General features: G+C 39.4%; 1 protein-coding gene, 1 long non-coding RNA gene and 1 other non-coding gene across 4 annotated transcripts in view; 2 read left to right on the top strand and 1 right to left on the bottom strand.

Moving 5' to 3' along the window:
* APBA2 (amyloid beta precursor protein binding family A member 2) overlaps positions 1–14,081 on the top strand; it is a 97,530-nt gene that overhangs the window by 77,274 nt on the left and 6,175 nt on the right. For both annotated transcript variants that reach the window (XM_027740840.2, XM_027740839.2), the window contains 4 exons: positions 5,559–5,744; positions 8,890–9,069; positions 10,123–10,335; positions 11,137–11,256. In XM_027740840.2, the coding sequence (XP_027596641.1) occupies positions 5,559–5,744; positions 8,890–9,069; positions 10,123–10,335; positions 11,137–11,256 (699 nt within the window). The remainder of the gene's footprint in view (positions 1–5,558; positions 5,745–8,889; positions 9,070–10,122; positions 10,336–11,136; positions 11,257–14,081) is intronic.
* TRNAE-CUC lies at positions 1,687–1,758 on the top strand. Its single transcript has one exon. It is a non-coding gene; the product is annotated as a tRNA-Glu (tRNA).
* LOC120323707 lies at positions 9,775–13,567 on the bottom strand. Its single transcript, XR_005564460.1, has 3 exons — positions 11,855–13,567; positions 10,352–10,441; positions 9,775–9,950 (listed from the first exon to the last, which is right to left on the bottom strand). It is a non-coding gene; the product is annotated as an uncharacterized LOC120323707 (long non-coding RNA).

Raw genomic sequence — 14,081 nt, 5'->3', positions numbered from 1 at the left:
AAGAAATAGAAGCAGGCTAAATAATTTCTCTGTGGTTATGTCTTATATATTGCCATTTATATGGCAATATAAAGAGAAGAAGAGCAGAGTGAGACTCACAAGCACACTTCTTGTCATAAGAAATTCAATATTTTCATAAACAACTTGGAAGATGGAAAGAGAAAATGGTTATTAAACTTGTATCTTGGTGTATAAGATCAGAATTCAGAAATATCATGGCTAACTGAAGAAATGAGCTGAAACTATAAGAGATACTTGAATAAAAAAATAAATGCAGCACTCTACATTTAGGATTTTGGTTTGTTTTCGATTGGTATATAATTTGTTTTTCTGAGGAAACCATGAAGCACTTACTTCTTCCTGAAATGTTGGAGAGCGTTACTATCCTTGAATGTGAGGGTAATGATAGTTTTTCCAGGAAATGGATTATTTTTCTGCTAACATAAGCAGATGTCCTTAACATGCCACTTGAACTCCCAAGAGGAAGAGCCAGATGAGGAGTAGAATATCCCATCTAACATGGGCAGCAATGTTTACAGTCTACCATCCATAAATCATCTGATATTGAATTTCATCCATGAAAAGCAATATCACTATTTGTTATGGCTCAGCCTTGTTTTGACCTTGTGGTAAATATGCATCATCCAGAGAGTATGTTAGCATTAGCAGAAAATAAAATGCTAATCAGTTTAAAGATGACTACAGACAATTATTGATAAACGAACAGCTACAGTTTATAGTTGGAATGTGTGGCAGTAAATAGGTAAGTTCTTTTTGTTGAGTAAGGATTAGTCTTAGTGGAAGTCACTCTTCTTAAATAGTTCAACGTTTCAGCTGAACACCAATCCTTTTAAAAATAAAAAAGGAAAGGTAGACCATAAACATTGTCAAAGAAACTGTCATCTTATTCTTCTGAATCCCTGAGATTTCTAGTGATGCAAAATGCTATGCACAGTGATGAATGGTGTCTTGAGCTGTTCAACTAGATGAAAATAGTAACATTGGAAATTGTTATAATTCCAAGCTCTCTGGTGTTTTCCCTGGGTTTTTTGGTTTTGTTTTCGGTTCTTTGGGGTGGTTTGTTTTGTTTTGTTTTTGGTTTTGGTTTTTTTGTGTGTGTTTTTTTGTTGTTTGTTTGTTTGTTTGTTTGTTTGTTTGTTTGTTTTGTTGTTGTTGTTGGGGTTTTTTTGTTTGGTTGGTTTTTTGTTGTTTTTTTACAGTCCATCTTTCAGTGCTGTAACAAACTTATTCCCATGGCTTTTTAGCATTTTTGGCTTGGTCACATTTTTCAGTGCTAGTGAAGTTTCCTGACTGGTGTAATTATCATAGATTATTTCAGCTGATGTGGCAGCTGGCAGAGACAATCTGTACTTTCATGGCTTTATCAATTATATAAAACCTATTTCTGCAGTGTGCCAAACATGTTTTAATCCATCTGTAGTGTTGTATAGCTCACATGAGGTAACAGCCGATTCAAAATCTGAAATTCTCATGTAAAAAATGCCATGCAGCAGGGTACACAATGCTGGTAGCACCAGAGAGGTGCATTGCCAGGCTGGCACAGAGCCAGCGGTGGGCATTCTGTTGCCCTCAGGAAAGGGCACCAGGAAAGGGCACCAGGAAAGGGCACCCTGCCACTTTTTGGTTGCTTATGCATTTAGTTCCTGAATACATTCAGCCCAGGGCCCCCTGGTGGTCTAGTGGTCAGGATGCAGCGCTCTCACCGCTGCGGCCCGGGTTCGATTCCCGGTCAGGGGACTCCCCCGGGCAGATGGAGCTCGTCAGCCCTGTAAGGCCATCCATCTAAGAGAAGGTCACTCTAAACAAACCTACGTCCTGAGGATCTCGCTGCCACTGTCCGAGCTCGCTCGGCCCCGGCAGATGAACCTCAGGATTAAAGGGTGGGCTCAGTTCAGCGCACACTGTGTCTCACCTAAAAAATCCACTGCACAGGCTGGAAGGGTAAAGACCTTTCCCAAATCTTCGCTTGCGAAGACTGGCCATACAACATTCAGCCCAAGTCGAGCCCCTGTGTAGTGTACATGTGGTAGGAGCAGCCCTAGGTTTGGCTGCCTTCGAATGAGAGCAATTCCTGGCTGTGCCACAGCTCCGTGGGCTCGCAGGCCGTGCACAACACCGGCAGAAATGCCACAGCCTGTCCCAGCTTCCTGCTCATTCAGTGAACAGAAGCTGGGAGTGAAGCAACTGGGAAAACTAGCAAAGAAAAAGAAAGATCTAGAGATCACAAATGTGTGTGTGTGTAGAGCTTCTGGTAGATGACTGGTTCCATAAAATTATATGACTCGTTAGGCTGCCTAAGTCGCACTCCCACGGGACTACATCACTTGAAAGCTCAGGAGAATGCCTAGGTTTTCTCCTTCAGGCATTCTTTGGGTTTCAAGAGGTGCAACAAACAGGATTCTAAAAGAATTCCTTAGAAAAAAATGGAGATTCTGGGAGAAAGGGGAATCTAGACAGGAGAAGACAGAACAGTAGTTTCGAGAAAGGCTGAGAGAGTCAGAATTTCTAAGGACAAATATAAGGGTAACGAGGATGGAATGGATGGGACTAGGAAAGGGATGAGGGAAAGAACAGAGAAGCAAATGGGCAGAGATGGAGGGATTCATGGGAAAGTAATACTGTAATGGAAAAGTGTGTATAATGGAATATGGAATGAAAAAAAGTCACAAGTAACTCAAAAGTAAACACATGTTTACAGTCACTAGATAATATTTGCCTCATTCCTTATTGTAATTGCACTAGACAGGAAAAATGTGAGAGTGTTGGGGGGAATGATTACTTTCACCCCAACAGGGGGAAAAATTAAAAAAAAAATCTCTTTGACTAACTTCTGTGTGATGATATGGACAGAAAGACTCTCTTGGCAGGGGGACATTAAATGCCTTCATTTTTCGAGTCCACCCACTCTTTGCACACTGCATGTGTGATTACACCCTTACACAACACTTAGTGCACACTGCTGAAAGGCAGTTATCTCTGCAGTGCTGCCAAGATCCTGCTGAGGGATGTCCATTATAAAACATTTCTCCATACTGACAGAAGTGCTGGAAATCATCCTGGGCCCCTGCAACCCCTAACCATCTCTTAACCATCTTTTCATACTTTAAGACAGGTGGTTCCAAGAAACAATGGTAATTTGTATTTTTCTCTGTCAAGTTAAATTGTACTGAAATTCTTAAAACAATTACTTTTGTTGACTCGAGGAACAGTCTTTCTTCTTAGGCTTTAGAAGTTTGTTCAACTAATGGTAAACCAATGCCAAGCTGTTTATATAAAGAATGCTGCTGCTTAGATAAATTATTAAAAAATGCAAATTATCTTATACAACATTTTTAATTCAAATTCAGGCAGAATTTGAGAGATGTTCTTAACTGTTCAGGGTGAGGGACAGGGATGCTCAGGACATATCCTCAGCTTGTTTGATCAGTAAAACTACTATGCTTCTGGTTGTTTTTAGTTTGAGCATTACATAAAAGTCTGGAAAAACTCTCCAAACTGACCAGTAACCCCAGCAAGGAGCAATTTTCAGATGGGCTCTTTCTGTTTTTTAAGGAACAGTTCATCTTTACAAGGGCAAATATGTTAAGAAATGATAGAAAACAAAGCTAATGCCGTGGTTTGGAGGCACTTTCTTGGTCTTTGTTGCAGTAGAAAGCTTTATCCTAATTGAACTAAGTACTTAGCATAAGGATTTAGGGTGAGGAGGGACAGCACAGTCACGTAGTGAAGAAAACATACAGTTCTGGAGTGTCTCCTCAGGAAAAAATATAAATCATCACTACCTTCAAAGCCTTTATGGCTTCTAGGAATCCTTATAACTAAGTCCTGATACCTTATAGCCTTTTCTAATATTTTATCTAAATTGTCAAAATATCTGCCACACAAGCATTACTAACATAAGCTATATTACCTTTTTCTCTAGAAATTTTTCTTCTTCCATAATCATACACAAACTTCAGTAACAGTGCTTTTCTTCAAGGCACTGAATGGAAACACAGTCAATCAGATTTCTTGATTGCATGAGCATTTCTAAAACTCTCATTTTAAGCCTAAAAGTTTCTTATATTATGAAACATCTTGTATAACAGCACACCTTTCGGGAAACAGAGAAGTTGTACCTTTTTATTTATTTTTATTTTAAAAAACTAAAGGAGAAATCAGGTTGTTTATACAGTATCTCAAATAAAACCTCTATGAAGGTACAAATGTCTAAAACATTGATGCAGACAAGTATATCTTTCTCTCTTTGCAGTCTCAAATACATCCTTTGAAATGATCGCTGTAGCAGTGTCACATACATTGTTTTATTAAAATAACATTATTTTACATATAGAAACCTTTCAATGAAAATGAGACTGCTAGCTGTTGAGCCACATTAATTTATTCATACTTAATTCTGAGTTCAGAAATAATAAAACTTACTACAAGTCTATACTTAGTAGAGCACAGAAACTGTTCTAAAATGTCCTTGAAGGTTCTTCCTTCTGGGACCCCATTGCTCTTTTATATAAGAAACCATTGATAGAAGCATGAACTGGAGATAAAAACAAAAGATGAAATAGTAATAGCTGGAACAAAATAGTGACATCTTTCTCTGACTACAGATACTCACTCAAGTTTTCATTGTCCAAGGCAACTCAGTCGAAGCCACTGAATAATGGTATATTCCCAGGAGAAAAACATTTGAAAGTAGGAGGTTGGGATTTCCCTGCTAATGGCAGAAATTAAGAGTTTAAAAGGCTAAAGTAATTAAAAAGATGCACAGCTCAGGGATTTGAGACAGAAGCTTTTTAAATTTAGTACTCTTTAGGTGTACTTACATGAGCAATGTTCATTAGGATAAAGCTTAGAGAGGTTTTCGCTTAAAATCATTCTCACAGGCAATGGCTTCTGAGCTGAGTTCTTCCAAATGGGCAGCATAATGAGAGTGACTGGAATAGGATTTTGACTGTAAGCCAAGACACTATAGCAGTTCCTCCAAGCTGGTCTGAGATATGTAGGTAGCCAAAAAAAGTGTTAGGAGTTCTGCCTACAGAGAAGGTGAAATACTGCCTTCATAGCTCTTTACAAAGGAAGTATTGCTTTGCTTTATATGAGAAAATGTTACCTTAGAGATAAGAGATGTTATAATGTCCTGGGTGTTTAAATCATATCCTATAATAGCAATAATATCTATGATTTTTGTAAAACTTGTTCTGTCATTGTGACATGCATCTGTTTCATTCAGCAAAACCAATAAAAGAGGGAAACAGAATTTTTCAACAGCATGAAAATATTTAGTAGTATAGTTCTTCATTATTGCTTTACAGTAACAACCACACTGTATTTCCTGGTGCAACACTTCCATTGAAGCCGTGAACAGCCACTGTGCCTTCCATGGGGAGTTCGGGCCCATCCAACTGCGTAGGGAATATCAGGTCTGGGCCCACAGAAAGTGCTTCTGGAGCTTTTGTCATTCTCAGGCAACAGGCCATCAAGGAGAGGGAAGATGCAGTATTTGTAGCACAGGAGAAAACCTCCTTTCTTTCTCCTGGCAGGAGACGATGATGGACCACGCGCTGCGCACCATCTCCTACATCGCCGACATCGGCAACATCGTGGTGCTCATGGCGCGGCGCCGCATGCCAAGGTCGGCTTCCCAAGACTGCATTGAAACAACTCCCGGGGCCCAGGAAGGAAAGAAGCAGTACAAGATGATTTGCCATGTCTTTGAATCAGAGGATGTAAGTAAATGGAATTAAATTTATTTAAATAACATATGTCATGTAGAGAATCTCTGAAGTCAGAATTAATTTATGGGATGTCAAATTGTTCATTCATCCTGGATTAGATGACCCTGCCCTTAGTCCAGCAGGTTGGCACATAAAGACACATATATGCCTCCAGAATCTTGGCATGAGGTGGAACCATTTTGGACCTCTTTCAAACTGAAGCCAAATTTCTGAGAACATTAACTTGGCAGGCCTGGAACAAGGCTGTCCTTTACCCTGTCCTTATTCCCTATGGCTTATTTACCTCTAGTTGATATCATACTCTTAAACATGACACTTGATCCTTTGATGTTTAAGAACACATTCAGCTGTTTATTTTTCAGTTCTCTTTTTTCCACCCCTAGCAAAGATTATGAATTAGAATTTTTACATAGAATCATAGAATGGCTTGGGTCGGAAGGGACCTTAAAGATCGTCTAGTTCCAATCTCCCTGCCACAGGCAGGGACTCTTTCCACTACATCAGGTTGCTCAGAATTCTATCCAACCTGACCTTGAACACTTCCAGGGATGGGGCAGCTACAGCTTCTCTGGGCAACCTGTGCCAGGGCCTCACCACCCTCACAGTAAAGAATTTCTTCCTAATATATAATCTAAACCTACTCTGTTTGCCTTGTCACTACATGCCTTGTCAAAAGTCTCTCTCCATCTTTCCTGTAAGCTCCCTTCAGGTACTGGAAGGTAGAGCTGAGATACTTTTGTTCTCAGTATTTATAGAAATATTTCTTCATGGGCATTACTCTCACTACCCTTAGTACTTCTATACAATAGCAAACATAATTTTAGTCATTTTATGCCATAAGATACTCTGAGGTCCAATGCTGTCTTAGCCCTAACCCACTTTTTTGTTAAAAGTCTGTTCAAAGAAAGAAGTGACCACTTCAGAATTTATGTTCTAATTTTCATTTGCATCAGAAATACTAAAAGGTGAAAGAACCTGGAGCCATTCTCAAAACAGGATTGCAGAGGTAGTGGTTGCAAAAGAGTTCTGTCCATCTCTGCTGTACATCCTGTTTCACCGCTGTGAAAAGCCCTGACGTGCCATCCCATTCCTCTTGTGGCAAAGGAAGATGACCCTGCTTTACTGCTGTTATATATGCAGGTTTGGTTTTGTAGCAAAGTTGATACTTGTGTCTGAAGTGGGAGACCAGGGGACTTCAACCTGAAATGTTTTTGGAAAAATATACTAAGCTTAGTAAAATGGAAAGAGCAAAATTTGTTATCTGTTTCTAACTTGACACTAAGAGGCAATACTAAACATTTCTCATCGTTATTATATGGGAACAGATTTAAATATAATTTCTGTCATACCATTTAAAAATAATTGAGTTCTGTGGTTCAGATAGTCATAACTCACAGGTTGCATATTTTTGAGCTAAGCAATCATTTTCATTATTTTAAAGTAATTAAGCCTGTGAAGGAGAAGTGGAATTGTCTAAAGGTTAGAGTGCTAGACTGGAGTTGTTCTGAGACCTGGTTATCTCAGCTCTGTCACTGCTCTGCTGGGGTGGCCTATTCAAGCAACTTGATTACCTTATCTCTAAGTTGTGCATAATACTGAAGACTTTCATAACCAGCCACAAGACCTTGGAGATACAGATGAAATTAAGATGTGAGAACTAGCTGTTAGTAGGAGTAACAGAATAAAGTATGACATCTGGAGATGCTGGTTTTGAGAATGTAGAATGGAGGCAAATGCAAAGGACTAAGTACAGAGAAAGCAATGGCACTGGAGATTGAAAGAAGTCAATAAGGACTGGTGATAAACTTTACTAATGGAATGATATGAAAATGTTCTGGATTATTTCTGTGCCACCATATTACCACCAACCTCTTGGTATAGTGATAAAATTTTAAAACGTTTTAAAAGATGAAAAAACAATTTGTGACTGGCTAGGCTATTTATGTCCTTGATTTTCTAAAATAATTTTCCAGTCAGACAGACTGGTGCTTTTGTGCATTGCAGCACAAATGAAATAGTAAAACCACCTTCTAGCATCAAAGAAAACACCCGATGAGTAGATTGTAAGAAGATACAGATTTATAATGTTGTCCAGAAAACCCTATGCATTTAGCATGTACCTTCTGTCTAAGAAGGTGTGTTGCATTTCCAGAATAAGGGTTTGATTAGTAATGTTTTTATGGAATTCCATTGTGAGATGCAATTAACTTCTTCTCCTGTCACTAGGAGTTACTCATATCCTGGATGACAGAATTCAGTACCCAAAACCCACAAATATACAAAACTCAATGTGGCATTCTCTTGTGAGCTGCAGTAAAAAATAATTCAGGTGTGGAAAAACTGGACTACAGATTCTTTTTCCTGATCTCTACCTCTGTTGCTCTGTGTTCCCTTGCCATCTAGTGGAATATGCAGATAAGTGCTCCAAAATTTAAGAAAGATGGGGTATTTTGGAAAGGTGTTCTCAACATTAGCAAGCAATAATCATGACTCTGGCTGCACTCTTGAAATCATCCCTGACATTGCCAGTTGAGGTGTTAATGGGAATGGCTCTTCTAGATGTGCAGTGGGGAAGTAGAGGTGGAACTGGTTTGCTGGGAATAGGAGACAGTGGCAGTGATAGGAGAGCAGATGGTTCTATTCAAGCTGTGTTTTCAGTCCTATAAAACCAAGGTGCAAAAACAGCAGGCAACACGACAACCAAAATCATCAGTGCACAGGTCTGTGAAGGCATGTGAGAGCAGAGCATCCCTTCTCTCATCACTCCTGCAAACAGACTGTGTTCAGAAGCAGGGTTTGTGACAGTCCTTTCCGTGAGCTCTGTTCCATGTTGGTACAAAGCCAGTGTTTATTGGAAGGAGTACATGGACAGCATATGGCTGCTTGCTACTGACACATACTCATGAAGGAGATCAGCAGGGGTTTTAAATGGAGTTTGCAATTTGATTTTGGATGTAATGGATGCTTTACATACGACAGACCTTAAAGGGACTTTATATCCATGCTAAGGCAGAAACTTTGCAGAATCCTTTATTTTGAGTGTTTTAAATTCCAGTCTCTCTCCTGGTTTCTCGTGTTTTTGTGGTAAACTGTTTCTCCACCCTTTCTCTGAGCTGTGATGTGTTCTCCATTGCAGGCACAGCTGATTGCTCAGTCCATTGGGCAGGCTTTCAGTGTGGCTTACCAAGAGTTTTTAAGAGCCAATGGAATTAACCCAGAGGATCTCAGTCAGAAAGAATACAGTGACATCATCAATACCCAGGAGATGTACAATGATGATCTCATACACTTCTCCAATTCAGAAAACTGCAAAGAGGTAAACTAGTTTTGGAATTTCATTTCAGATTGATCCATTTTTTTCCAGAGGAATGTCGTTCTCAGAAATATGATTTGGCATTATAAGGACGACGTTAGAATTTCAAGATGTGTGGCTTCATCAGTACTATGTTACGAAAATCAGTTTTATAAGTTATTAGAATTTCGTGTTTTCATTTTCAGGGCCTTTCTTTTCCCATTGATCAGAACAGTAATAAAGTGCATTTACATGTGATGTAGATAAGGTCTGTACTATTCACAGTACACAGTGTAAGGTTATTTTAAGTTTTACCAAAGTATTGGTATGGAAAGAGAGACAACAGCGTTGTGGGATGCTGGTTGGTTCAAAGCCTTAATCAAGTCTCAACAAAAGACAGCTGGTCATCATGATTCCTGTAAGTAGGGGTGTCCCTCTCCTTCCACATTTGAAAGAAAATAATTCCCAGTATTTTGTTAAAGAGTGTGTTCTCTATGGAAACTCTTACTCCACTTCTATAAATGTTAGATATGCTGTGGTTATGGAACAGTTGACATCACCATACTTCAGGTGAAGTCCTCCTTTCCATTCCATCAGGGATCTAACATTAACGTGCTAGGCACAAGTATATTCAGTAACGTTAATAATAATAATGTTAATAATAATCATCAAGAGATCCTTGCCTGAGAAGAAGGACAGACAAACCCTGAGATGGAGAGACAACCTGAGCAGAAATGGCAGGAGTGGAGCTGAACACAAGCCCTCTGGCTGCCAGGTTCCAAGGACAGAAACTTCTTCAGCATTCATTCACTTGGTATCCAGTTCCACCATTTCCTATAGAGTTAACCAATATGTGTTTTACTTACCATAAGGACTTATAGGACCTGCAACAAATTGGTATAACCCTGAAAAGAAATAGGTATGCGTTACACAGTTTTAACAGTGTTTTTGAAGTCCTGCTACAAAGAATAGCGTCCATTTTGTGATTTGTAGATGTTATTCAGGAACAACTGAGATAGTCATGCTCAAATTTAGACAAATCAAAGCAAAAAATTTTTTTTTTCTTTTTAATTGCAGCTCCAGATAGAAAAACAGAAGGGAGAAATTCTTGGGGTAGTGATTGTGGAATCTGGATGGGGATCCATTCTACCCACCGTTATCCTGGCTAACATGATGAATGGAGGCCCTGCAGCCCGTTCAGGAAAACTAAGCATTGGAGACCAGATTATGTCCATTAATGGTACCAGTTTAGTTGGCCTACCTCTTGCAACATGCCAAGGGATCATAAAGGTACCCCCAAACTTACAATTTTATGCTGTAGATTGTAAGCCATCAGAAATGTAATCTTCTGACAAGTGATCCTGTAGATTTCCAGCAGATACAGTCTTTCATATCACTGCAAAAAAACCCCAGTAAATCTGTCATTAAAAAAAACCCCAGAATTAAAAACAGAGATTCAGGGGTGATAATGTACAGAAATTTAGGGCTGAAGAGTAATACTGCAGCTTTCTTCCTGGGCTATAACAAATGAGGCCAGGTCTGCCTAAATTAAGTTACTTAGCTGTCTTCAAAGCTTCAGGCTTCCCCACAGCCTCCAGAATAAAATCTGAGGATTAAAATCTCCTATGCTTTTTTGGGCTCCGTGCAGATAAAATGGATGGAGGCTGGTAGACTGCAGGACTGATCGAGTATATGAAGGTTGTCCAGACACAATGGAATCTCAGAATGCATTATCTTTAGTCATGGAGACTAAATCTGATGTCTGTGCAGATTTACCAAGAGCAGCAACAGGAGATTAATTAGCCAGATGTAGTAGTAGTCAGGCAAGCAGTAGTCAGTTTTAGTTTTTGTTGATAACTGTCTTCAAATTTTTGTAGTAATTAAAGGCAAAATTTTGATTTTTGGGGGGCCAAATATCTTGGGAAATAAATGAAATAAGAGAAATCTATCTCTTAAGTTAACAACAAATTTCTACTAACTCTAGCTGTTCTTTCTCAAATTAGCTGCTTTACACTCTTGCAATTAGGAAATCACAAATGAGAGAAAATTAAGATCCATTTCAGAAATATTAACTTTTGGAATTTCTTACAGGGACTCAAGAATCAAACACAAGTCAAACTGAATATTGTCAGCTGCCCTCCTGTTACTACTGTCCTTATAAAACGGCCAGACTTAAAATACCAGCTGGGCTTCAGTGTACAGAATGGAATTGTAAGTTTCTGTGTTCAATCACTGGTTTGTTTTTTTCCCTTTCCTTTTTTTTTCTTTCAAGAAGCACACTGAAGTACTGAAAAAAAATTTTGCACAACCTCACCTCTTGTACTGTGATCCCTTTATTAAAACCTTATAATGACATCTCTGAGTAAGGACAACACAGGGAGAACATTCTTGAGGGATTTTCCTGTATAATACAGCCACAAGATTTATAGTCCAGATTGTTTGGTGCAACATCTGGATCAGCTAATTCATGTCTAACTGTCATGAGTGTGCCAGAGTTGCAAGGAAAAGTTAGGTTGGAACAGGTTTTTACAATTAAGACATTCTAATCTTAGCTCTGATCCTGTTTCTTTTTTTAAAAAATTTCAGCACACACTCACTAAGATTTCTAATTTTTCTTCTGCTGTACCTAATTTATTTGGAGCACAGGGTAGTAGGCAAGGGAATGTAATTGTGACCTCCTCTTGTTAAAACTAAACACCTCTCACTACAAGTAATTGTATAGGTTGTGGCCCAGGTATCCCTTCTCTGCATGCTGAGCTTCCCTGTAATGATAGCAGCAAACAGAACAAATGTGGCAGGTAACACTTACCCTGTGCAGCTCAGGGTCCTCCTCTTGTAGTTCTTCCTTCCCAAGCCCTTCCCCAATATCTTTCTAAAGCAAACTCCCCACACAACTAGCTCAGGCAGTCCATGGCCTTTCTGGGGGCTGATATTAGCCTTAGAGATAGTCTGTAGTGCAGGACCATCACCATTTCCTCTTCCTCCAGTCTAGGAAAAAAAATAGTCAGGCTGCTCACACAGAAAAACACATCCCAAAGTACTGTGGGCTCTACTCCCCTGCTCTGGGAAACTCCTCAGTTGAAGTTGCCAGATTTCTGTTTGCCACGCTTAGAAGAGTAGCAGGTAACTCTACAGGACATGGTTTATGGGTCTTACTGCACTTCAGCTGTGGATGGCTCAGGAGGGGGTTTTCAGCTCTGCTGGTCATCTCTAAGTTATTACTGTACCTAAGATCCCACATTACCTTGTGGTCAGCAAAGATTGGTATAAAGAACACCACCGCAAGCCTTGGTCCAGCTGGAAGCACTCCAAAGTGATACCTACCCCAGGTTAACATCCTTTAGAAATGGAGGTTTAGAGTATTTGTCTTGTTTGGTATAAATGCTCTTGATGCTTGAGTGGAGAAAAATCAGGTGTGTGGTGTATTTCTGTCCCCTCTGCCTGTGCTTAATCCCCTTTCGCCTCTGTGTATATTAAGTGGGTATGATTATTGCTGGTAGCTCACTCTGTGTTAGCAAAGCCCAAGTCTTGACATAAGAAGGATGAAAGGAATGGGATCTGGTTTTACGTGATCTCACAGAGGGTGCCACATAACACTGCATGAGGCACTGATTTCTAATTGCTAGCCTTTGTAAATCTTGTGTGTTCAGCTGGTGCTGTGGTACAAAGACAATATATTCCAGGACCTGTAATTCTCACTGTGTGCATTTATCAAGTCTCTAGAAGCCCGTTCTCAGCATTGGTGGGGGTTGGGTCAGGGCTGTGGAAAAGAATCAGGCCAGGGTGGATTAGAAGCATCCACATCCTCCCATGGAATAGACAGTTATGGAGTCCGTGACACAACCTATTCATCTTGTCCCAGCTAATCATCTCTTACATAATTGGAGTCTCAGTTCAGTAAATTCTGCAGACTTTGGTTGCTTTCTGTCCCAGTCTGCTCCCTCCATCTGCTGGCTGTTTGTCTTAGTCACCACCCTAGAGGATCATCATTAATTCCAGTTAAATGAGTGACACTTAGATGACACCCAATATAAAGTTCACTAAATTCTGCATTAAAATAATTTTCAGATTAAAAAAACAAAGCCTTGTAATGCATTTCCTTTATGAAAAGTCTATGTTTGAATATAAAAATCAATGAACAAAAAGTGGAGATTAACATCTTTTACTAGGCTGCTATATAGACAAGCATCTGAGCCTGTAAAATTCTTCCTCTGATAAACTCCCTCTACTTAACATGTGAAAATATGGCTCTGCAAAGTATCTCTCTTGCAGTTTGGCACTGAACTTTTTAAGAGTAGTTTTGTAATTGCCAGCAATTGTTACAAATTATGATAGGATTCAGAAATGATAATATCGTTATTCTTCATTGGCTCAGCATTAGCACAGCAAAGAAATAAATGGCTTGCCAGAATGGATATAATTAAATGTCTCTTACTGGTATGCCATTACCTCATTATCCATGCAGCTGGGACTTGTTTCTGTGCATCCTCTGAGAGCAGCTTTTTCACCCTGCCTATCTCATCTGTGCAGGATGTACAGCTATTGTATTAGGGAGTAGCCCATAAGTAACCTGGACACACAAAAGCACCATCTGAGCTGTTTTGCCTGCATAGGATATCAGGCAGATGCAGACATTGGACTGCTGCAGGTGACTGGTTTTTCTATATTGTGTACAGTTTAATTAATGCAAAGCCTGAAGTTGTGCTCCATGGAGCACTAGTAGTGCCAGCTTTTGGAAGTTCTAGTTAGGGAACAGCACAACAGCGTAAATCAGAATGTTAATTTTGCAAAAGTTCTCTTGTACTGATGATGCAAATTCTCTTAATGGCTCTTGAAAGTTACCGATGTAATTTTGTTGCATAGTTATAAAAAAGAATCTAAAGTTTGAACTGTAAAGTACTAAGGAAAAGAAATATTGTGCATACATATGAAACAAGTATGACTGTTGTGTGATAGGGAGGTGAACATAGAATGACCTATCAGTCACTTTCTGAAAATCATTATGCTACACTTCTTTTAAAATGTTACTTACATAC

The sequence above is a fragment of the Pipra filicauda genome, unplaced genomic scaffold, assembly GCF_003945595.2.
Source record: "Pipra filicauda isolate LSUMZ 115617 unplaced genomic scaffold, ASM394559v2 scaffold324_size1259732_pilon, whole genome shotgun sequence".
Lineage (NCBI taxonomy): Eukaryota > Metazoa > Chordata > Aves > Passeriformes > Pipridae > Pipra > Pipra filicauda.
The sequence above is the reverse complement of the archived record's forward strand: the minus strand, read 5'-3'. Positions and strand labels throughout refer to the sequence as shown.